The 25,685-nt window shown below is 40.0% G+C and overlaps 1 protein-coding gene across 2 annotated transcripts; it reads left to right on the forward strand.

Annotated features, from left to right (window-relative positions):
* The first annotated feature begins 9,314 nt into the window (after nucleotides 1-9,314).
* Nucleotides 9,315-24,089, forward strand: LOC133867864 (transcription initiation factor TFIID subunit 11). Of its 2 annotated transcripts, none has more exons than XM_062304632.1 (5): nucleotides 9,315-9,710; nucleotides 12,351-12,438; nucleotides 12,660-12,759; nucleotides 13,048-13,211; nucleotides 23,636-24,089. In XM_062304632.1, exons 1-4 carry the CDS (start codon nucleotides 9,403-9,405, stop codon nucleotides 13,173-13,175), a joined length of 624 nt encoding a protein of 207 aa, XP_062160616.1. In that variant the 5' UTR covers nucleotides 9,315-9,402; the 3' UTR covers nucleotides 13,176-13,211; nucleotides 23,636-24,089. The 2 variants fall into 2 exon arrangements, with proteins under 2 accessions (XP_062160616.1, XP_062160617.1); XM_062304633.1 differs by having other exon boundaries at nucleotides 23,652-24,089.
* The last annotated feature ends 1,596 nt before the right edge of the window (nucleotides 24,090-25,685 follow it).

Genomic DNA, 25,685 nt, shown 5'->3' on the forward strand with positions numbered 1-25,685 from the left:
GCATCCAAGGTCCTTCTCTCCCTCACTCAGACACGGTATTTTTTTTTTTTTTTTAGTTTTCGTCTTTCGCTTTACAAAAAGAAAAAGCAAAAGCAGTGTTCGCATAAAGATGGATATAACAGCAGACCGTTTGATCAATACTAATATTCAGATTTCCGTTACTTTTCAAGCAAATTACAAAGGTGGCCCTGCTTTTCTTTCTTAAGTATTCAATCGAAAGGGACGGAGATGTCAGATTTTGAATATTCGGTATTTGAGGTCTTTTGACCCAAATGCAATGAAACCATATATTCTCGAAGAGAACGTAGTACAGTAAAAGAAATAGATGGAAAAGTAAAGCGCGCAGGTGGAGATCTTGAAACCACTATATATATTTGTCAATCGTTCTGAATTATAATTAATGCACAAGAGTTTATGATACTGATTACGGCGCTCCACCTCCTTCCATCATGGCATACAGCTTGATCGAGTTTACTTGGTTATATAATTATGCATACGGGTTGTTTATCATAATATAGCTTGGATCGATCACCAGCTTGAATCACACCGTAATCATCATCATTATGGCTTACAATTACGTATTATTTAATTTGCGTTAATTAACAGTACTGGGTGCAGCCTATAGCTAATCAGCCACGTACGTGGAGTAGTGAGTATTTTGAAAAAAATGGTCATTAGTTTAATAATGAGGATGAGCCAAGAATGATATCAGCTTCGGGCATGCAGATAAACTCCATTATTCTGTGTCTTTTGAGGTGGAAAGTTGATCATTCCTTGGGTCTCCCGGTCCATCTTTCTTTCTTTCTTTGTTATTTTGCATTAATTGGAATAAGACTAAGCAGTAGTGGCAACGCAGGATCCCCGGCCCCTCTCACTTTAGATCAGTTTAGAATGCAATGCATGGAAAAAGAAAAAGCTACATTGCTTGGTTTGGAGCATGTTGGGATTCGTCACTCTTTTTCTTTCTCCCTGGCCTCTTTTGGGTAAGCTAGCCCGGCCGCATGAATCTCTCTTTTTCTTTTTCCCTTTGTTTTGGTCAATGAATGAGTGTTAAGTTGGGAAGCAAAATATCAGAATAACAAGCTAGGCTTGATGTTGGCTCCATTTCAGGGACGTCTACTGTTCTATTTTCAGAAGATTGCTTTTCCTCTCTCTCAGGGGGGGAGTATAATTATGCATGGAGCACGCTGCCATGGAGCCTTTGAGCAATTAATACAAAGAGAGGATGAAATGATATCCAAAATGCTTCCATGAATAGTCATGAAATTTTAAAACATAAGCACTCATTCATCTCCCACAAATACTGCTTTTTGTGTCCATGTAGGGCAGACTGTTTCCATAACTCTAAACATTTGATGATTCTGTCTCATGGGAGGATGGTCATCATCATCATCAATGTCATCACTCATGGAATCTTCCCTCATCCTTTTAATTACCCATTTCATCTGGATCATTTGATTCAATAACGGTCAATTCTCCACTTGGAAAATATCACCATTGTTTGACTCATGAAAACGTCAAAAGCTAGGAGACGAAAAAATAAAGTTAAATATCAATTAACTTTTTATAGAAGAGGTAATTGAATAGAATTTCATTGCACACAAATTTTCTTAATTTACAGTCAATTTATGCTAGTTGGTTGTGGATAGAAAATGGAAAGAGAAATTTTTTATTTTTTTTTTCCTTCTTGAGATGTGATAGCCGTTGGGTAACTGATTTCTTGCCTTGTTGATGCTAGCCAGTGATTGAGTTTCCTCGTTGGTGCTAGTCATGGCTTGCGTGATTGTGTCATCTGGGAAATCGACCCAGTCGGTATCAGAGGATGGAGACCAGCCAAGTAGCACACCATAGGAAATAGTGGATTTGAGGTACCGCAATATGCGCTTCGCAACTTGCAGATGGAGGTAGGTGGGCTTGTGCATGAATCGGAAGACTTTGTTAACCACAAAGGAGATTGTTGTGACAATACTAATTTTAGGAATTCCTAATAAAGTAGAAAATAGCATAATAAAAAATAACACAATTATATAAGACACTAAGATTTAAGTGGTTTGGCTTAATAAACCTACACTAGAGGTGTACAAGCGGTTACGGTTAGCGGTTATTGGCTAAAACCGCTAACTGCAACCGCTTAAGGCAGTTATTGAATTTTAACAACCGGAACCGCCTTCACCTAGGCGGTTAGCAGTTATTATGTTTATAATCGGTGGTTTGAAAACAACTTTTTAATTTGGGCTTTGGGTAGGTTTTTATTTTTATTTTTTTAAAATAATAATAATAATTTCAAACTCATCACGCAAAAGAGATTTCAATCTTTTAACCTCAAACATGATTTTAGCAGCAATAAGCATGCCCACATAGAGCAAAAAATAAATAAAAGAACCATATGAAAATTGCCCATAATACACAAAACGCTTGTACCACTGTCCCTAAGATTGTTCCAAGCCATACAGCGATCTCCTCAACTCGACAATCTTCACGCCCTTTGGCAATTTCACAAAATTTCATGTCTGGTTCTTATGAAGAGACTCAATCTACTGATTCTCCTCATTCGTGGCAACAACTCAAAATGCAAACTCACTACTTGTGATGACTTCTAAAAGAGTGGAAGACTCCTGGACCGCAATGTCTTCTGCCACAGTAAACGCACACGCTACCAAATTTACAAAACCATATCTCTGAAGTAGCATAATCTGCTTCCTCTATCTACCAGTCGCAATACCGGTCTTTTTCTCTTCTTGTGGATCATCATCAGAATCAGAACCATGACCGTCTATAATGGGTTTATCTTGAATACCATCTTGCACCCTTTGTGAATCTTCTACTTGAAGCTCCATCTCCTTGCTATGACCCAACCACATATGCCATAACCGAGAAGTGTCTAAAGACATATCAATTGAAGCTGTCACCGTACTGCCCTAAAGAAAATAGAGGGCATTAACCTTGTTACCTTGCATCATAACAAATGAACCTTTTCTAACCCAAACAACTCCACCTTCACCGGAATTCTTGTATCTAAGGGAGTCCAAATGACTCCATCTACTTGAACATCAGTATTTTTCAAGTCCATAAGAATTTTATTAAATTTATCAAGTTTATCACAAAGAGGCATACCTTCCTTCATCTTGTGAGTATATAATCGTTGCTTCAAATACAACCGGTTAGTGAGGGACTTCTTCATGTACAAGTTTTCCAACTTCTTTCAAAGTCCAGCGACAGTTTCTTCATCGGCAACTTCTCTCAAAACTCCATTTGAAAGAAATAACAAAATTGCATTGTGGGCTTTTTCTTCAAATTCCGCATATTCCTCAATTTCTTCAATTGCTTTAATACCAATTATTTCCTTGGATGGTTCTAAAATCTTCGTCAAGCCTTGTTGTCGTAACAAAGCCCGCATCTTGATATGCCAAAGACTGAAACTATTCTGACCATCAAACTTTTCTACTTCAAATATTGCAGTAGCCACCCCGCAAAATAAATACCCATACTTTGATACCAATTTGTTGTGACAATACTAATTTTAGAATCCCCAATAAAGCAAAAAATATTATAATAGAAAATAACACAATCACACAAGACACAAAGATTTAAGTGGTTTAGTTTAATAAGTCTACATCCACTGATTGAGATGACCCAAAGAATATTCACTAACAAAAAGTGGAGTACAAAAAGTAATACGGAGAAAACCACTCAAACCTAAAAGCTTCAATACACCCAAATCTCAATTTCACACAAAAGAGAAACTCTTTTTTTTCTCTAAGTGTCGTATGGCACCTCAAACATGAAAAAACACAAGTGAGAACGTGTATTCTGCAACTCAAGTTCCTACCTCTCTACTTCTCTAAATGGTCGAACGTGTCTTATATATAAATAACAAGATTCGGCCAAGTACTTCACGGTGAAGTAAAGAAGTTACGAAAACTTCTTCATGAAGTAAGGTTGTGGCAAAATGTGGCTAACAAGAATGACCACAAAAACAACCAATAGAGAGAGAGAGAGAGAGAGAGAGAGAGAGAGAGAGAGAGAGAGAGAGAGAGAGAGAGAGAGAGAGAGAGAGAGAGAGAGAGAGAGAGAGGGGGGACTATGACTTTAATTCAAGTCATACTCGACAATGTCAAGGTGAGTAAGATAGATATTGTAGAGTGCCGACAAGGATGCAATAGGAGGATGGATCAGTGAGTGGATCACCAAAGAAAAGATAGTATGTCTATATCGTGGACATGGGGGATTTGGCAGGCTTGGCTTCCAACATGTTGCTCTTGTGAAAAAGGTCTAGGATGTAGTTTGTTGTGAGAGAATAAACCCATCTGGTGTAGGAATAACTTCCATGCCAATGAAGAAATGGAGAGGCCGGACCCAAGTCCTTGATGACAATGTTAGCACAAAGTGAATTTAAAAGAGTACCAGTCCCTTGCGGAAGATAACTTGTAATAAGAATGTCGTCAACATAGATGAGAATATAGATAGTGTGTTGAGGTGTGCGACAAATGAACAAGGAAGAGTTGGAGTGCAAGCCGACTAATTCAAGATCCAATAGGTAAACACAAAGTCGAGAATACCAAGTACGAGGAGCTTGTTTTAAACCATATAGTGCATTGTGTAACTTGCATACATGATGAGAAAACTAAGGTTGAATGAAGCTGGCGCTATGTACACATATTTAAAGAGCCATCCATGCAAGAATGCATTCTAAACATTAATCTGACAGATGGGCTAGCCTGATGAGATGGCAAGTGAGAGAACATGGCGAATGATGGTAAGATTTACAACTGTACTATATGTGTTACCAAAATCAACTCTAGCTTATTGGTGAAAACCTTTGGCAATAAGGCAAGCTTTGTAGCAAATAATGGAGCCATCAGCTTTGTGCTTGATGTGAAACACCTACTTGCAACCAACTATGCTCATGTTGATGGAAGGGGGGACGAGGGTCCAAGTGCCATTGTTGAGTAAGGGATCAAATTCAGTGCTCATAGCTTCAGCCGGGCAAGATGCTTGGCAACTATGGAATAGGACCCCAAAGATCCATTGATTTTCTTATTTGAACACATCACTTTTCTTTTGAGAAACGTCCATTACCTTTTCTTCTTTAGAAAATTTATCCATACTTTTTTTCCAATAAATGTCAGAAAATATCATGCATCACTCTTTGATGGAACCTAAGCAAGACCCCGAAGATCATATTAATATTCATGTTTGGACACTACTTCAACCGAAAAGCTTAATTTAATGGGTTTAGGTCCACTTATATGCATTAATTACTCACATTTTTTTTTTTTATGTGAAACTCAACCCTCACACTTGCCCTCACAATATATATCGCCATTTCTTATTGCTCCGCTATAGCACTATGGCAATTCTAATCAATTGAAGCATAATTTCTCTTACAATTTCAGAAACGACACTAAGGAGCAATGCTAATCGTGCAAACTTCAGGGCCAGAAATAACTGTTGATAGTGTGATGGTGGTTACTGTAGGCAAGCAATATTGGAAATTAAAGGCAACAAGAGCTGCAGCGTAATTTGGAAGAAACAAGCAAAGGATAATATATTTAATATTTAAGCTTGCTTGCTAATGAAGATACCTAAGGATACAAGCGCCACCTAGCCTACCTCTTTTCTCTTTCTTGAGAGAAGTTTTTTCTTTTTCCTGCAACTCTTCACCTCCTCCTTGAGGGATTTCCTTTGCCACTGTGCGACTCTTTTCGGGAGAGGAGGGGAGACTATGCTTTCTCCCTTCTCCCAGCTTTTCCTCCGCCTAGTCCAGTCGTTTCCCCTCCCCTCTCTGTTACTAGTCTTCTTCATTTTCCTTCTTTTTCAACCTTGAGTAGCGGCGCCGCAGTTCTTCCCTCCCCAAACCATCTCACACAGTTTGGTCATCCTCCTCTAGCCGTGCTCCACCCCTAGCAGGTGTGCCATTCATGGATCTCTGGTGGTTCTCAGATCCGGATATCTCAAAGTCGGATATATTACCATCTGTTTCATCCTTTGCTCCAACGCCCCACACCATTACCTTCACCGACCTCTCAACTTTCCACTGATGCATCCACTGCCTTGTTCCAGTCACCATGCGCTGGTGCATGAATCACACGCGCCGTCGTGTGTTCTCCAAGCTACTGCCAAAAGCTCCCCCGCCTCATTCTTTGTTCAAGCTGCTAATCAATGGACTTTATTACTGTTTTTTTTTAAAAAAAAAAAATTCCTTGTATTTTTCTTTTCCTTTTATTTTGCAACTGCTATTGTAATTTGCTGCTAGTTTGTTTTGTGGGTTGTTGTCTCCCAGCTTTTAGATGTTTCGATCTTATCGTGGAGACTTTTGTAATTGAATTTGTGTTGGTTTTTCTCTTTTATGCAATCCCTTCATTGGACTATAACAGTGCCTTTTCGGCTTCAACCTCCTTCCGGTGGTTGGTGGTTGTTGCTAGTTCCAAGTGAAGGTTCAGATAGATTTGCCTTAATCTGTGCCTATTTTGCTTTTGTAACTGTCTTGTGCGGCCCTTTGAGAGGACCAGGTCATTTGTTTGACCCATTTCCTATTATTTATATTTCTTTTTTCTTTTCTTTTTCTTTTTATTTTGGGTATGGTAGATCTTAGTTAAGTACTATTTGTATTTATTTCTGCACCGTTTTAGTTTATGTTGGGTCTATTGTTGGAGAGCTCACCCCATTTTCATTTCTATGATCATCCACTACTCCCTCTTCTTTTTGAATCAGGAGTGGGAATGATCCTTTCCGGTACCCCTTTCATTATTCAATTAGAAAAAGAAAAAAAATTCCGGAGGAAATTTGATCGAGTGCCTACAGATATATGAGTAGGCAATGCATAAGAACTATGACATGATAAAGGCATACTGATACGAAAAGTAAAATAAAATAAAACAATATACGTACCATTAACAAGAATATTGAGGCTTTAGACATCTATTTTTAAGCTGTAGTCGTTCCCATATATATATATATATATATATATATATATATATATATATATAGAATCCTAGTCCAACAAGTTCAAGCCCGAAGATACTATAAACTTACCAGCTAGATTCTTGTACGTCATGAATGGGAAGTTCTGAGGTCAAATAATGAGCCAGAAGTAGTTAATTACACATAAATAGGAAAGTATGAATACAGACAAGTTCTATCTGCTGTCTTATTAAGATAATTATTAGGGAACTTTTAGTTATGCTTTAACATGTCAGTTTCATCACAGATAAGGAGCATGAGTCATGACATTAGATTTTCTTTAATTACTTTGTTATAATGTGGTTTTAGAAAATATATTCTTGGGGAAGTTGGGTATGCACTCTATATAGCTGTCTAGCTTGTAATTCATGGAAGAGGACAAACAAAAAATTGTCACAGAAAAAGAGATCGATCGATGTAATCTCTGATATTATTTCACCACCAGATTTTGCTTTGAATCATTCACGTACATCTTTATTAAAGTGGCTTTGACATTTCTTCTAGCTACTTTAATTAATAAACCAATGTGGTATCTTTAAAGTGCAAATGTGAGACGTGATGCTTTCTCATCCAAGGCTCGGGGTGGGGTTGGGGCTGTGCATGCCTAGATTATTAATGAATCTCCAATAATGGATTATATATATAAATTCTGATTTCGATCTGAAGCTTCAATTAACCATATATATATTTGTGGAAGCTCCACTCTATTCAAACCCCAACTCGATCATCTCACTTAATTTGCTCCAATCTCAATTAACCTTCTTTTTTTCTTATCAATCAGATTTAAAACCTGTCACTAGCTAGAGATGGTCCATGTAGATGGCAGGTTCCTATCTTAGGGGCCCGCGTGTCCCTTTTTCAAAGATGATCTCGTGAAGCTGCTAGATCGATACATAGTGTGTGCATCCATCCATCTTTGATTGATTACCAATTTACCATACAAGTCCTGCCATGTCATCCAATTATATAAGATAATAATCGATCCTCTTAATTAGTTAAGCAGATCGAGAAGAAATGGAGAAGTAATCCAATAATTAATTCCAAAATCCTTGTGCTGCACGTACAGGAGAGTAGTGTTGTTAATGGTGGGTGCCATGCACTTTGCTCAGAACTGAAGCTACATCGCCGGATCAACCGAATATGTGAGACTTGTCACCCGAAAGAGAGGGGAGAGAGATCCGGAGGAGACAACTTTGTATGTTCTTAGGGGTCCACAAGTGGAATATGGTTCGCCTGTTTTGGGTGCTTGCCTATTCAATTGATTACCATAGCCAATTAGCCATAATGGACGTTACTTTGCTAAAAGGTCTACACTTTTGCTTATTGAAATTTGTCTTCTAGTCACTAGTCAACCAAAAAATCGAAGAAAAACGAAAGGATCTTTTTGAATTTCTTCTGTCTATGAAAGATATTAGTTCTTGGTGAGCCATGTAATTAACTCCTTTGGAGTAGATCTTCCCTCCTTAATTAAACCGGCCCACCTTCAATTCGATCTTAAGTTAGGCCCATTGGCAAAATTAAGAATCCACAAGTCGGGTTTATATCAGGCTAATCAAACTTGAACTAATTTAGGCCAGCGGAACCTAATTCGATTAGATTAGTTGGATCAGGCTTATCATGAATAAGTAGGTATAGGAGGCATCGAAAAGAGTTACATCCACAATATTTTAGCCCCTGTCATTTGGATTACTGACATTCTATCACAACTACAAAATGACGGAAGCGTGAGTTCAGGGATTGGAGGCCACATAATCAAATTCTGTTAGCCCCAAACCTCCCCCTCAATCGACTATGCTCGAGAAACACTATAAAATAAAATGAACTTGGTTGTTGAGAAGTATACTCATTTTTTTTTTATGCTTGCCAAATACTCTCACTTTCTCGGCTTACTTTTCTTTCTCAAAATACATCACTAATTTAAACATCGGAGTGGCCTCCAACTAGACTACCAGCAGGTCAATTTGACATTTTTATGTTCCTTATTTTGTAGGTGTTGTCAATCCGGATCTTGATGTGCGATTAACTGACATCTCCGGTTATATTTGTTAATGTGTTTCGAGAAGTATTTTTTTTATAAAAAAAAAAAATAATAATAATAAAAGTGTTTTGAGGTGACTGAAAATAATTTTTGTTTTTTAAAAATATTTTCAATCAGAATTGTTTGTTAATATTTTTATTTTAAATGAAAGAAAACAAAAGGGAACAAAATTTTAACAAAGGATCTCGTGGCTCTTTATTGCTTGCGCGCGACTGCAAATCTACGCCATGCCGTTTGTTATCATTTTCAGTATGACAAAACGACGAACCGTACATATTCATGACAAGTGACAACAATTGCTGTTTCCCTTTGTGTGAAACTCATCAATTAGGTGGAGTAAAACTGAAAGTCATATGATTTCCCTGTTTCTGTCTCTCTGTGCGTGTGAGAGATAAGAGAGAATGAAGCAGGTATCGAAGGACCCATTTGAAGCGGCGTTTGAGGAACAAGAGGATTCCCCCGCAGTTGCTGTTGATGGACAACAAGACGATGTTGACGACGATTACGATGGTATTGAGATCGCTGCTGCTGGCCCTTCCACCTCGACTTCCACATCAACAGCCCCAACACCACCAGTCTCTGTCGCCAAATCCAATGCAAAGAGCAAAGACGATGACCAGGAGGAGGAAGAGGAGGAGAACATGGATGTTGAGCTCTCCAAGTTGCCCTCCGCTGCCGAGTCCGACCCTGATAAAATGGCCAAGATGCAGTATGTTCTTCTTCTTCTTCCTCTTTATTATTGCACCTCTGCGCACTATTCTTATGTGGGAAAAAAGTAATTTTTACCACCCATTTTCCGTTTGTGCGTGAATTATATAGTGATTCGCTCTGGCAATTGGGAAATTTTTTTTTTTTATAAGTAATTTCAAATTCAATAAAAAAAGCGCAGTGGGGCGCAACCCTAATATACGAGAAGTATACAAGAGTGCCCCTAAACAGGAGGAACAGCTAATAAATTTAGAAAATCTACAAAAGTAGAAACACCTTGGTGGCAAAGACGGGACGCTATCCAAAGATATAGCGTGTTAAGCACACGCTTCCTTAACACTACCATTACAGTCTTGACATCTTTAAAAAGCCTCGCATTCCGCTCCCACCAAATGTTCCACAAAACACAATAAGGAACTAACCGCCAAACTTTTTTAGCTAGGCCATGCCCAAAAAACGCACCCCATGTAGTCAACAAATCCAGCACCGTTTGTGGCATGACCCACTCAACTCCAAATAAAGTAAACATAAAGCTCCAAAGCTCACGGGCGGCGTCGCAATGAAGTAACAGATGATCAATAGACTCCCCATTCCTTTTACACATACAACACCACTCAATAACCACAATATTCCTCTTTCGTAGATTGTCATGGGTCAATATTTTTCCTAAAGCTGCAGATCATACAAAGAACGCCACCCTTGTCGGGGCCTTAGCACACCATATATTCTTCCACGGGAATGATGGGCCTTCTTTCCTACTAAGCACTTTATAATATGACCTTACTTCAAAAAAATCCCTTGTAGAAAGGTCCCAAACTAACTTGTCCCCCTCTCCTTGTCGAATCGAAGTGGAGTACAACTGCTCGAAGAAAGAAAGCACCATCTCCATCTCCCAGTCCTAGAATTGCCGCGTAAAGAGAACATTCCAATGAATATTTCCATTATGAACAGCCAAATTATTCACCACCATTGCAGCTTTGTTCCTTACAATACTATACAGAACTGGATAACAATGCTTCAAAGATCTCTCCCCACACCACCAATCATGCCAGAAACTGATATGTGACCCATCCCCTACCACAAACCGAACATAATTGCAAAACTTCTCCCATCCTTTCCTGATATATTTCCAAACCCCCACTCCATAGGAACCCGACACCTCAATAGAACACCACCCCCCCCTTTAGGCTCCCAAATTTGGCATCAATCACCAAACGCCATAAAGCCTCTCTCTCCCTACCATATCTCCACAACCATTTACCCAGAAGAGCTTGATTAAATTGGGTGAGGTTGTGAACTCCCAACCCACCTGAATGCAACGGAGTACAAATCCTGTTCCATTTCACTAAATGAAATTTGGCCTCATCCCCTATACCACCCCATAAGAAATCCCTCTGGATTTTTTCAAGACGATTAGCCACCCTCAAAGGAATAGGGAACAACGACAAGAGATACGTGGGGAGATTGGACAGCGTGCTCTTAATAAGAGTTAACCGCCCTCCCTTTGACAAATACATACACTTCCATCCAGCCAGCTTCCTTTCCATTTTCTCAACCACCCCTTTCCAAGTAGAAACGGACTTGTAAGAGGCACCCAAAGGCATACCCAAGTAAGTCATAGGCAAAGAACCAACCCGACAACCCAAAAGCTGAGCCAACCCTTCAACATCCTCCACCTCACCAATAGGAACAATTTCTGATTTTCCTAGATTGATCCTTCATCCCGATGTTGCCTCAAAGCAAAGAAAGATGCACCTTAGATGTCGAATTTGTTCTTCTTGCGCCCCACAAAAGATCAACGTATCATCAGCAAACAATAAATGATTCACTACTATTGCCTCTGACTCTCTATGTCCCACTGCAAAACCTGTCATCGAACCCTGCTCCAACGCAGCAACCAGCATCCGGCTCAAAGCCTCCATAACCACCACAAATAATAAAGGTGACAGAGGATCACCTTGTCGCAACCCGCGAGAGCTGGTAAAGAAACCCGACGGAGTTCCATTGACAAGGATGGAGAATCTCACCGTAGAGATACAAAAACGAATCTGGCAATTGGGAAATAAAATTATACTTAACAAAAACCAAAAAAAACAAGAGGTGTATATGGGAGAAACATGTTGATTGTGTTAATTCGTGTGTAAGATAAGCTTTTGAAGGCTTCAGATAGCAATTTATGACAGAAAATTCTCTCAAAGGTTGGTTACACGCAGGTTTCGGTATGTTTAAAGAGGATTTGATCACGCAATCTGTTTTCATCAATAATAGCATTCATTTCCGAAATTCCGTTTTGGGTGTACGAACTAACATTTTTGTTATATTCCACACATCTTTTAGTTCATGTTTCTGAAAACTATTCAGTTTAAAGCTTGGCTTTTTCTTGTGTCTCTTATAATAAATGACTCTGTGATAACTAGACTTGAACCAAGTAAGTCCTGCATCAAACTAACTTTATTTCTTTCTTTCTTTTTTTTCTTTTATTCATTTTCTGTTTGAGGGCAGGAATGGGTATGGGAGGAAGGACAAATCTTGTCACTTGCGTTTTTTCTTGAGCCTACTGTAATATGCACCAGTACCTCATATGATGAATTATACAACTAGACATTTTCGCTAAACTTTTACATCTTGATGACTTCTCCAGGTCTATTTTATCACAATTCACAGAGGAACAGATGAGTAGGTATGAGTCCTTTAGGAGAGCTGGATTTCAGAAATCCAATATGAAAAGGGTATGCTTCTTGTTTTATTTTTATTTTTTCTCTTCTCTTCTTCTTCCCTTGTCATTGGGCCTTATCTTTTGGTTGTATATATTGAGCGCTGAAGTGTTCCAATTCCAACAAATTGGCCAGTTCCGTTTTGGTGTGACCTTGTCAAGATGTGTCATATTCACTTTTGCATATGCGTCAAAGTTCCTAATTGTTTGCATATATATCCTATGGTGTCAATGCAGTTGCTAGCAAGCATCACTGGAACCCAGAAAATTTCCATCCCAATGACAATAGTAGTGTCAGGGATAGCAAAAATGTTTGTTGGTGAACTTGTTGAAACAGGTATGCATACTGTCCAATTTTGAATTTATGTTGAGATCTCATTTCAGGGATAACAGTTCACCTTTTGGTTAATTATAGAAAGGGAAGTACAATACTTTTAACAACTATATTTAAAAAAAGAAAAAAAAAAAGAGTGAACACTGAACGACATGAGATTTCAGGAGATGCTTTCTCAATCACATTACTTTAATCCTTTGTACAAATTATCATGCATGGCTAAGAGCAAAGGTCTGTCTTTTGAAAATTTGGATAGCTGAATATTCAGTAATGAGGCTCTTTACTTTGCAGCTAGAATGGTTATGACAGAGAGGAAAGAATCTGGTCCAATCAGACCTTGCCACATCAGAGAATCATTTAGAAGATTAAAGCTTGAAGGCAAAGTACCAAAGAGATCAGTTCCAAGGCTCTTTCGGTAGATTGACCAGATACAGTTTTTGGGGCTGACTGCACAGGTTTTCAAGATCAATCTTGTTCTCGGATGGCATTTTAATCTTGTGTTTCACATTTCTCATGCTATTCTTGTCCTCAAAATGTTAGGCTGATAGATCAAGAACAAAAGACCAGCAAAAAGTATATGAGTTTAGGGCAGAAAGCTTACATTTTTTTGGGGGGGATGTAGTTTAATTTGAGAAGGAAGCCTAGCTGATAGGCTGGCCTTTTACCTCACCTGTATGAGCAGTTGCTAAGCTGGGCTCAATCCTCGAATCTTTCCATATGCAGAGGAATCTGGATACTGCTGGGCTGCAAGACCTGTTATGGGCAGGCAGCTAGTTTTGCTTTGGCTTTTTAATATTGACAGTTTATTGGATTAATATCTATAGTAATTATTAAAACGGAGATGAAAGCAAGGATTGATTGTATCGGGAATATAGGATTCTATAGTTGCAGTCCGCACTATGGTGGAATAGTTGTTGATTTTTTATCTTTATAATTTCTATCTTCCCCCCCCCCCCCCCCCCCTCTCTCTCTCTCTCTCTCTCTCTCTCTCTCTCTCTCTCTCTCTCTCTCGCGCGCGCGCGCACACACACTCTCCCTAGCTTTGTCTCTTTGAAACTAATAGCTTCTTACTTAGTTTTATTATTGACTATTTTGTGACTTTTATTATTTGTTATCTTTTAAACTAAAAATTAGCATATAATGTATTTGAACTTAATAATTAAGTAAAGTTTCCCTCTCTTATCTAATTTTCAAGAATTGGTTTGTGCAAAGCTGACACCACAAATAGTTTTACTTTTACAAGATTGAGGAGTACAACTCCTATAAGTTTCACGACTACCTTCTCTTTTTTCAACTTTGTAAGGATCTTGAGTAAGACCCACTCGGTCCTTTTTGAAGCTGTAAAATCATAGGTGGCCTTCTGATGTAGGATGGCCCTTTAGCTTGAAGATTAGGGTTTCCCACTATTAATATATGTGGGCCAAAAGGGGCACATAGCGAACAGATTGAAATAGGTGTTGGAGAAGATCATATCAAATTCACAGAACGCATTTGTTAAAGGGTGACAAATTCTGGATTCGGTTTTGATTTCTAATGGGTGTATTGACAGTCAAATCAGATCAGGAGTACCAGATTTATTATGCAAATTGGATCTCGAAAAGGCATAGGATCATGTGAATTGGGAGTTCCTGTTATACTTGTTGGAAAGGAGCAGTTTCAGGGAGAAATGAAGAGCATGGATTGCCTTTTGTATTTCTACAGTTCGTTATTCAAGATTAATAAATGGAGCTCCATCTGGATTCTTTAGTAGTACTCGGGGTTTAAGACAAGGGGATCCGTTATCACCTTTACTTTTTGTAGTAGTTATGGAGGCTTTGAGTAAGATGATGTCGGCCACAATGGATAGGGGTCTCTTGGAGGGTTTTGCAGTGGGACCGAGAAATGCTGCAGGAATAGTTGTGTCACATTTGTTATTTTCAGATGATACTCTAATCTTTTGCGAGACTAATGGTGAACGTCTTCGTAACTTGAGATGTCTTTTTTTATGTTTTGAAGCGGTCTCAGGATTGAAATTTGTCGAAGTCAGAGATCATTCCTATTGGTGAGGTGGATGATGTAGAAAGGTTGGCTGGTATATTTGGGTGTTGGGCGGTAGTGCTACCAATGAAATATCTGGGACTTTCTTTTGGGGCGCCCTACAAGCCAGCTACTATATGGAATGGTATTGTAGAAAACATAGAAAGGCATTTGGCAAGCTGGATATTTGTCGAAGGGAGGGAGATTGACGTTGATCAAAAGTACTTTATCTAATTTACCTACTTATTATCTTTGTTTCCTATTCCTATGGGTGTGGAAGCAAAATATGATAGTCTAAGTGGTGATTGTTGTTCTAAGGAGGCAGCAGGGCCTTTTGGTGTTGGGATGTTTTCTCGAGATATATTAGATATGAAGTGGGAGATGGATCAAATATTCGTTTCTAGCATGATGCTTGGTGTGGGGATCAACCATTGAAGAAAATTTTTCTGGAGTTATTTAGTATTGCTGGTTGTAAGGAGGCGTGGGTTGGGGACAACATGTCATCTACCAATGGAGTTATTCAGTGGAACGTGTCTTTTGTTAGATCTGTCCAAGATTGGGAAGTAGATTTGGTGCTTGCATTTTTTTGGTGTGTTATATTCACTCAAATTTAAACAAGGTAGTGAGGATTGTATTCGGTGGATTCCTTCAAAGAGGAAGAACTAGGAGGTGAGGTCCTTTTTTTCATGAGTTATTTACTTTGGGGGGGGGGGGGGGGGTTCTTTTCCTTGGAAGAGTGTTTCGAAAGTTAAATCCCTCTGATAGGGAGTTTTTTTTTTTGTGTGGATAGCCCCCTCTTTTTCTTCTTCCATTTTCTTCTTCTTCTCCCAGTCTCTCTGATGCGCCGTCGTCCTCGTCCGGCTCGACGTCTTCGAAGCCCCACGGTCTCCCCAATGTGTCCGTCTCTGCTAACTCCCCTCGCCGAGTCGCCGGTCATGGTCTCTGTCCTCGTCGAACTCGTTCAAGTTTAGGCCCTGGTCTTCGGTCCCCACGCCTGAGTCCGATCGCGCCATGAAGAGCTTGGAGGTCAGAGCCACCTCGGTGCCCGAGAGCTCCAGCGAGAGCGCAGAATCCAGCAGCTTGTTCAAGACGTTGGAGACTTGGAGCTCAGGGCGTTGTTTGGGCTTTGGTACCTCTTGGTCCTCTTCAACATCTACTTCAATATTTACAAGAAGCAAGTGAAGTTTTTGATGGATTTTGCGATCTGATTGTCGATTTGAATCATTTGATTTTGTTTTGACTGCTGAAAGTGAAACATTTAGTTGAAATTTGAGGTGCTAATTGTGGATTTTGATTTGGTTTTGAGATAAGGGCTTGCTCTTAGTTTTGAATGTTCAAATGGGTTGTGCCGACCTGATACGACCCATTATGTTAAACAGGTTTTACGGGTCGTGTCGGGTGACCCGTGAAATTATCGTGTCGTGTCTGGAGCCCTGACCCGTTAACATAAACGGGTCGTGTCGGGTACCCGTTTTGCCAGCCCTACCGTTGTGCTTAATGTGGAGCATATGGAAAGACAAGAATGCTAGATGTTTTGAAGATGTGAGAAGGCAAGGGAGGAGCTTAAAAACAACATGGTAAATCGCTCTTTAGTTGGACTGCGGGGTATAATATCTCTCTTGTATGCTTAAGGGCGCCTTTACTCTTTAATAAAATTCTCTCAAAAATATATATATATATATATATATATATATCATTTTTCTAACTTTTCTGGATTTATAAATTTTTGTTCTTCTTTTAGCATGTAAGGGGGACTTTCTGTATACTTCATGTGTACTAAGGTTGTGTCCCTCTGCACTCTTCTATGAAATGAATTATTTATAAAAAAATAATAATAATATACGTGCGCCAAAAGATTCTAGATATTAAGTTGCTATGGTTAGACGGAATACTTTAGAAATTATGGAAGCATTTCAGTTTTACCAAGGCCTTCTAGGAGTCCCGTCGGTGGGCAGTAGAGTCCAAGGAGTTCGCTGTGGCGATAGTGGGTGGTTTCACAGGCATTAGGATTCATGAACGTAGAAAAGGAGTGTCGAGGTCCATTCTTATAGACAAAGATGAGGCTGCATGGTTGCTTAAGTCGTATCATGATCTGGTTACGGCTCAGGACTGTAGAGTGTTCTGGAATCAATCCGTCTCGGGTTTTCCGCGGCTTCTTGCGCAACAACGTGCAAATAGGCATGGTTACTTTATCACCTTAGAAGAATATGAGGGAAGAAGAAGGAAAGGATCTGTCTTGGTGCCAAAAGGAAGATTTGGAGAAGGGTGGAAGCGCTTTGGGGAGGAGATTCGGTTAGCCCTTAATTGTCTGCTCGCTGGCAGTTTCCCGAAGCATGCCAAAGGTAAGGAAGAGCCACAGTATCATGCTGAGAGGAGGAGGAGCTACGCTGATGTGCTCAGAGCTTCCATGCCGAAAGATAAGACTTCTTTATATGCTACGAAGGAAGATTCCCGGCTCAGGGCTACGGTTCCGGTGAAGGGTGGTCGTGATCAGGAGGTTTTAACGGCTAAGTTGGATTCGGTGAATCAGGCTGGGATGAAGATGGATAAGTTGGAGAAGGAACTTCCGGCGGAACCTGCTGGGCCGAAGATAGTTGAGATGAAGAAGGTTTTTCCGGGGGTTCCCGCCGGGATGAAGATTCAAAATTCACTGTCCACTTCGTCGAGCAGTGAGATTGCGTCAGACCTAGAGGGTAGGGGGGCGGGCTCTAGTCCCTCTATGTTGGCCACTGCAGCACGCAATTCTCACGTCGAAGAGTGCCTCGAGCTGCGCAGTATCAGGAAGACGTTAGAGATGGTGTACGTGGAAGTCGGGCAGTGCCTGGATCGTATGCATTTGTGGGAAGAAGAGTTGTTGGGTCGGTCCATTTCTTTGGGCTCTAGCTTCTCTCGGCCCAATTTCTCCATACCCGATAGACCCTCCTCGACCCATGGTCCTTCAAAGCCTGCCCAACATTCTAAAGGGACAGCACCTATGCAGTTTCCAATCAAAAGGCCCAAACTTTTGTTTAAGCCCAAGGCAGGGTCGGTTCTGCGCCCCATCCCAGCTCGTAAGTTCTCGTTGGACGCCGGTGCTTCCACTTCTGCGGTGCAGTCGAAGTCGTTGGGTTTGGGGTTGGCGGTCTCGCGGTCTGCGTGCAGACCTCGATTCTCTGGCCGGGTCTATCAGCGTCGGAAGCGACCGATCCAGCGTCCTTCGGCAGTCTGGAGAGTTAAGACAGGGCAGCCCATCCAGGATGCAGGAACTTATAAGGACAGGGAGAAGGAGGCGATTTCTTCGAAGCTTGGGGAGCAGGAAGCGTCCCAGGCGTCCGAGATGGTGCTGGGTGGTGGGGCGGGAGTGACGACAGCCTTGCAGCTAGCAGCTAGTCAGTCGGAGGAGGCTGTCGTTTCTTTACCTGGGCTGGTTACAGACGGCTCTCGGCAGTCTGGGTTCGACCCAACGGCAGTGTCAGAGAATTCCGATCCAGAAGAGGAGGGTACTGTCGTTGGCAATGATTTCAGCTTGGCTGTGTCGGCAGTAGGTGGAGGTTTGCTGGTGACTCCTCAGGTGAGAACTTCACAGCCGAGTGCTGGAATAGGTTTCTCTGGGTTTGGTGTGGACCCAGTGTCTCAGAGGCAGGGAGTAGGTGGTCTTGAGTTGGTGATGCTTTCCGAAGTAGAAGGAGAAGAGGGTATCGTTTCAGAAGCTTCTTTAGGGGGTCCTTCGATGGATATTGACCTCTGGAAAGGATTAGGAGACATTATGGAGAGTGGGGTTTCTGTTGAATGTGTGGAGGATGAGAAGTGTGCTCAATTTGATTGTTCTTCGATGTTGCTTGAGCATTTTCATGAAGGACTGCTGATGCAAGAAAAAATCAGAGTCGATGAGGGGGAATTACAGAGCTTTGAGCCCTTAGTTATTGCTCCACTGGCAGTGGAAGATGCAGACAGACAGAGAGTATCACCTAGGTGGGTGTTGGAAAGAATTAAGAGGTACTATCCAACCATTGGGCTTTCTTGTGGTCACTTTGAGGACAGATTGTTGGCTTTGTTTGAGGAAATTGAAGTGGCTAGAGACCTCTTTTTGGCAGATTCCAAGTCGAAGTGTACGCCTACTAAAGGGGTGAAAGGGAAGAGAGAATTAAATAGGCTGACTTGGTCTGTTAATTATGAGAAGAAAGGGGCTCAGTCTGAGAGAGGTAGACAGAAGGGTAGGGGCACATCTCGTTATTATGATGCCTAAAATTTTGTCGTGGAATGTTAGAGGGCTTAATGCGATCGAGAAAAGATTGGAGATTAGAGGGCTTCTTAAGGTTTGGAAGGCGGATATTGTTTGCTTGGTGGAGACGAAGATGGCAGTTATTTCTAGAGAGGTGGTGCAAAGTCTTTGGGGCTGTATTCACGTTGATTGGTGTTATTTAGGTGCCAGCGGAGCATCGGGTGGGATTTTGCTAATGTGGGATAGAAGGGTGGTGGAGAAAGTGGAGGAGTGTATAGGTAGATACTCTGTTGCTTGTTCCTTGCGCAACACTGGTGATAATGTAATTTGGGCGTTTGGGGGTGTTTATGGTCCGAATGATGACAGGGAGAGGAGGGTGTTGTGGGATGAGTTAGCTGGATTGATGAGTTGGTGGGAGATGCCTTGGTGTATTGGGGGGGATTTTAATGTGGTTCGCTTTCCCAGTGAGAGATCTAATGGTGCTAGCTTCTCGGCAGCTATGGAAGAGTTCTCAGACTTCATTTCCTTACATAGTCTGGTGGACTTACCCCTGGAGGATGGCCAGTTTACTTGGTCTAATGGTCAGGAAGATCTGATTTGGTCTAGAATTGATAGATTTTTAATTTCTTCGGAGTGGGAGGAACGATTTCCTGATGTGTCTCAGAAGAGATTGACAAGGCTTTTCTCTGATCACTTTCCCTTGTTATTGGAGTGTGGGACAAATAGAGGAGGGAACATGTATTTTAAGTTTGAAAACATGTGGCTGAAATACGAGGGTTTTGTTGAGCAGGTTCAAAAATGGTGGATGTCCTATGATTTTTCTGGTTTGCCAAGCTTCGTTTTGGCCAATAAATTGAAGGCTTTGAAAGCTGACTTGAGGAAATGGAATGAAGAAGTGTTTGGTGATCTAGGGAAAAAGAAGAAAGAATTATTGGAGGGAATTCGAGAGCTGGATTTAATCGAAGAATGTCGCTGTCTTGAGGAGGACGAAAAAATTCGTAGGGTGGATATGGCGAGAGAGGTGGAGAAGACCCTTCTTTTTGAGGAAATGAGCTGGAGGCAAAAGTCTAGAGCTTTGTGGTTAAAGGAGGGGGATAAGAATACAAAATTTTTTCACAGGGTGGCCAACTCACATCGTAAATTCAATCATATGGATTCCTTGAATATTAACGGTATAATTTCAAGAAATCCTACGGAGATTAAGGAGCATTTAGTTAACTTCTACAGTAAGCTGTACTCAGAGAACTGTTCCTGGCGGCCTAGGGTGGAGGGCCTTTCTTTTTTATCCATTGATGAGGAGGAGAGCACCTGGCTAGAAAGAGCTTTTGAGGAGAATGAGGTGTGGGATGTTATCAGGGACTTGAATGGAGATAAGGCGCCGGGCCCTGACGGATTCACTGCGGCTTTCTTTCAAAAGTGTTGGGGATTTTTAAAAACTGACATTATGAATGTTTTTGCAGAATTTCATGATCGAGGCAAGTTTGAAAAGAGTCTGAATGCTACCTTTGTCACTTTGATTCCCAAGAAGACTGCTGCCATGGATGTGAGAGATTTTCGCCCTATTAGCTTGGTTGGGGGGATCTACAAGATTATTTCAAAGGTTCTTGCAAACAGATTTAAGTCCGTTGTGGCCAAGATTATCTCCAACACTCAGAATGCTTTTATTGGTGGTAGGCAAATATTAGACTCTGTGCTTATTGCAAATGAATGTGTGGATAGTCATATTCGTTCGGGGGAACCTGGACTTCTGTGTAAGCTGGATTTGGAGAAGGCTTATGACCATGTGAACTGGGATTTCTTGCTTTATTTGTTGCAGAGATGTGGTTTGGGGGAAAGATGGAGGAAGTGGATACGTTTTTGTATATCTACGGTGAGATTTTCTATTCTTGTAAATGGAACCCCAGCCGGTTTTTTTAGTAGCTCTCGTGGGTTGCGACAAGGAGATCCTCTTTCTCCTTTGTTGTTTGTGGTGGTTATGGAGGCTTTGAGTCGGATGTTGACTGCCGCTTTGGATCAGGGTAATTTGACTGGGTTCTCAGTGGGCTCCAGGGATTCCGAGGCCGTAGTTGTGAATCACCTGCTGTTTGCGGATGACACTTTGATCTTTTGTGGCGCTCAAGAAGAACAGATTCGACATCTGAGATGTATTTTCTTATGTTTTGAGGCAGTTTCTGGCTTGAGAATTAATTTAGAGAAATCAGAAATCGTCCCTATTGGTGGAGTAGAGGATGTCGAAAGGCTGGCTAATCTTCTTGGTTGTCGGGTTGCTTCTCTGCCTATGACTTATTTGGGTTTGCCGTTGGGTGCTCCTTACAAGTCCACCTCTATTTGGAATGGTGTTATTGAAAAAATGGAAAGGAGGTTGGCGGGGTGGAAGCGGATGTACTTGTCAAAGGGTGCTCGGTTGACTCTTATTAATAGTACGCTCTCCAACATCCCCATTTATTATTTATCATTGTTTCCTATCCCAGTGAGGGTGGCTAATCGTCTTGATAAAATTCGTAAGGATTTTCTGTGGGGTGGCATTGGTGACGAGACCAAATTTCATCTAGTTAATTGGAACAAGATTTGCACACCTTTGCCTACAGGTGGGTTGGGAGTTCACAATTTCATCCAATTCAATCGAGCTCTCTTGGGTAAGTGGTTGTGGAGATATGGTAGGGAGAGAGAGGCTTTATGGCGATTGGTGATTGATGCCAAGTTTGAGAGTTTAAAGGGGGGGTGGTGTTCGAAAGAGGCTTCGGGTTCATTTGGAGTAGGTGTATGGAAGCATATTAGGAGGGGGTGGGAGGAATTTCGTAACTTTGTTCGGTTCGAACTGGGGAATGGATCAAATATTAACTTTTGGCAAGATAGGTGGTGTGGGGATAGATCCTTGGAGCAATGCTTTCCAGCTCTTTTTAGTATAGCAAGGAATAAAGATGCGACGGTAGAAGATAATTTGGTGGTTCATAATGGGGCTATTCAGTGGAATGTTCTCTTCACGAGACATATTCAGGATTGGGAGGTGGATATGGTCATTTCTTTCTTCGATCGTCTATACTCCAGTTCGGCTCGGCATGGGGAGGGTGACAGGATAGTGTGGAATCCCTCTAGAAAAGGTCTATTTGAGGTGAGATCCTTCTACAAAGAGCTTATTAGGAAAGGTGGCCCTGTTGTCCCGTGTTTCCCTTGGAAGAATATTTGGCGTGTTAAGGCTCCAACTAGGGTGGCCTTCTTCGTTTGGTCAGCTGCTTTGGGCAAAATTTTGACGCATGATAACTTGCGTAAGAGGAAGGTGATAGTAATTGAGTGGTGTTGTTTATGTAAAAAGAGTGGGGAGTCTATTGATCATTTGTTGCTTCACTGTGAGGTAGCCCAGGCTCTTTGGAGCTTTGTCCTTACCTTATTTGGGGTCGAGTGGGTTATGCCACGTACGGTGTTGGAGTTGCTGAGTTGTTGGGGGGCGGCGTTTGGGGGTGCTCTAGCTATTGAAGCTTGGCGGTTAGCTCCTTTATGCTTGCTGTGGTGTATTTGGAGGGAGCGGAATGCTAGGCTATTTGAAGATGTAGAGACATCTATGGTGGAGCTTCGGAAGCGGTTGCTCAATACTTTATATTCTTGGATAGCGCCCCATCATAGTTTGAGTTCTTTTACTTATGTAGAATTTTTAAATTTATTCCCTGCTCATCCCTGTTAGGGGTTCTCTTGTATACTTCCCGTGTATAAGGGTTGCGCCCCTTTGCGCTTTTTAATATAATTGCAATTACTTATCAAAAAAAAAAAAAAAAAAAAATTTTGGTTCAGTCTCATCCTGAGAAGAAAGCAAAAATATCTGAAATTTTCAATAATCAAAGTTCCCTACTTGTAAGAGTTAACATCGATATTCAGACTTTCTAATGCTAGTAGAGTACAAAAACTAAAAACTATAAAGACCACCAAAAACAAAAACCAAAGGACATAAGAAGACCCATGATGAGACACTAACTTCCTAATGAAAATACATAAAAATTAAGACTATGCAAGAATAGCCTATGGAGGTGTCTCCTCATGAGGCTTCACATAAATTAAACTTAATTACAAGGTTTCTTGGGTCTCTTAGCTTAGTTTTTCTTGATCCTCTTACATCCCGTGTCACCTTCAATGCTAGGCTAGGTTAATCTTTGTGATAATAAGTCGATGAGAGTTTGGCAAGTTGAAATGATTGGAGTTAGTCCTGTCACCTTCAATGCTTGGCTAGGTTGATCATTATGAGAGTAGTAAGTCGATAAGAGTTTGGCAAATTGAAATGATTGGAATTAGTTGAGGCTTGATGAGGATGTTAAATCATGGAGTATAACAGTATCTACTTTCTGTTTATGCATTGTAAACTTATTGGGAAGTTTAATTATCTTCCTACCTTAACTGCCCACAAATGCAATACTGTGAGGAGTAAATTGATGATGTCAAGAGATAATAAAATAATAAACAAAATAGAGTTACCACCCCTGCATTTGTGGTAGGACTTTTTTCCATTGTGCCTTGTAGGAGGAAAATTATTTAATCCTTTGGGGGCAATCATCCAGACAGGTCATTGATATTTCCACCCTTAGTTTTGTGAAAATGTTGGTTTAACCAAGCTTTCAATTGCTTTTTTATGTTACTTTATTTTTCTTTAATATATCTGTTGTAATCTATTATTAGGTCAATTTGACTGCAGAGTTGAGATGCAGTACAGTACTGGTAAAAATCAGATGCCTGAACCTCTGCTCTTCATCAGCGCTTGGGCCCTGGGGGCATCTCCCTTCCCAAAGTGCATACCAGGAACAGCAGGTCTTGTCCTGATCGATGTTGAAAATCTCATATTTCATTGTTGTATTAAACTGACATTTTGATATAGTAGAGGTGAATCAAGTATTGGGTGTAGATTTTTTTTTTTTTTTTTTTTTTTTTTTTTTTTGTATAGCTTGAAAGTCACGATCCTTGATTAGCCTTTACTGTTTATGTTCCCATATATGCCCCGATGCCGGTGGATTTCATTGTGCCATGTCTTTTTCTGATTTTCTTTTTCGGCCGGATGGATGTAATTGCGCCATTGAAGCCCCATATTTGATTCACTTCTTTTTTTTTTGTTGGCAACTTCATCGCATTTTTCCTACTCTGGTTCTTGTATAGTCCTCATATAACAATTCGTGGATCCATGCCGATTATTTTTTTCCATTTTAGAGGAGGAAAAAACTAATGCAATGGTGACAACCATTCCCTCTGATGTTGGATCGGGTGGTCGTGCAACCACCCATCTTTTGTGTGAGGGGGTGGTTGTGCAACCATCCCCTATCACAATAGATGGGGATAACTCTACGACCACTCCTGACACAATACATAGGCCTAGTTATGCAACTGCTCATTTCCACAATATATAGAAGGGTGGTCACGTGACCATCGCTTCCACAATAGACAGGGATGGCACACGGCTACTATCCTATATCTGTTATTCTTGTACTAGTTTTTCTTATTTCCTTGAAACATGGTTTTACAATGGAGGTAAATTAGTAACTTCGGAATGATTGAGATGCACATGAGACATTTTTCATTCAAAATAATAGTTAAATTTGACTCGGTGTAACTTGTAACAGTATGATATTTTATAGGTTGCAAGCTACCTCTTTCCTTTGTTGGGAGCAACCACAAACAAAAGAGGTGACTTGCATATGTCCCCTAACGTAATACTCTAACTATTGGATTAATTATTTTAAAAATTAAAAATAAAAAATTTAATGATTAATTTGGAGTGTCACGTTAACATTATTGGACAATTATAAGATAAAAGTATGTATTTAGCATTACTCATTTTCATGTTATTTTTTGTTATTTATTTAAGGGAAAAAAAAAAATAGAATGAAATCTTAAATTTGAAATCTTCCTAAACTCGGTTCTTAAATTGACAAACTTGAAATGTGAAGTCTAAAAGGCAAAATAAAAATTATAAATTATAAAAATAAAATAAAAGAAAAAAGGTACAATAGGTTATAGGCTGCTAGAATAATTCTCTCTCCCTCTCGGCACAGAGTCAGACACACATATGATTAGTTAGAAATATAAATAGTCTATTTTTATGATATAAAAAATATATATATGATTAGTTAGAAAGAGAAGATTGGTGAATTTAATTTTTTTAATTTTATGAATAAAAATTAGTTTATTTATTAGCTTGCAATAATACAATCTAAAAAATAATTAAATAACAAATAATTAATACAGCTTTAAGAAACATGTATAAAATTTGGTTATTTTGTATAAGGAAAGAATGAGTTAATGAAGCAACTCTTGAATAAAATCAAGTTTCTTTGAAAAATAAATGAATCTTACATGAAGATATATATATATATATATTTATCTCTTTTTTTTTAAGAGACATACTTGAATATATATCTAGCAATTTGGCTCATATCATAACAAAATTAAAGAAGTATGTCTTAGCTTTCATTACACGGTTTGCACGGTTCGATTGCAACCCTAAACTATAGGTTTTTTTTTTTTTTAATAAATCTAAACTAAACTTTTTTGTTTACATATTTTTAGTATTTTTCAACTAATGAAAAAGGATAGTATCAATCAAACTAAGATCTCTATATGAATTAAAGGTTTTGTCATATTTAGTCATGAAAATTTTAGAAGAGGAAACAAGTAACGTTTCTTCTTCTACTTTTACATATAAAGAAAATGTAGAATTCATTGGGCCCATTCATTTTTA

This window comes from Alnus glutinosa, chromosome 5 (genome assembly GCF_958979055.1).
Source record: "Alnus glutinosa chromosome 5, dhAlnGlut1.1, whole genome shotgun sequence".
Lineage (NCBI taxonomy): Eukaryota > Viridiplantae > Streptophyta > Magnoliopsida > Fagales > Betulaceae > Alnus > Alnus glutinosa.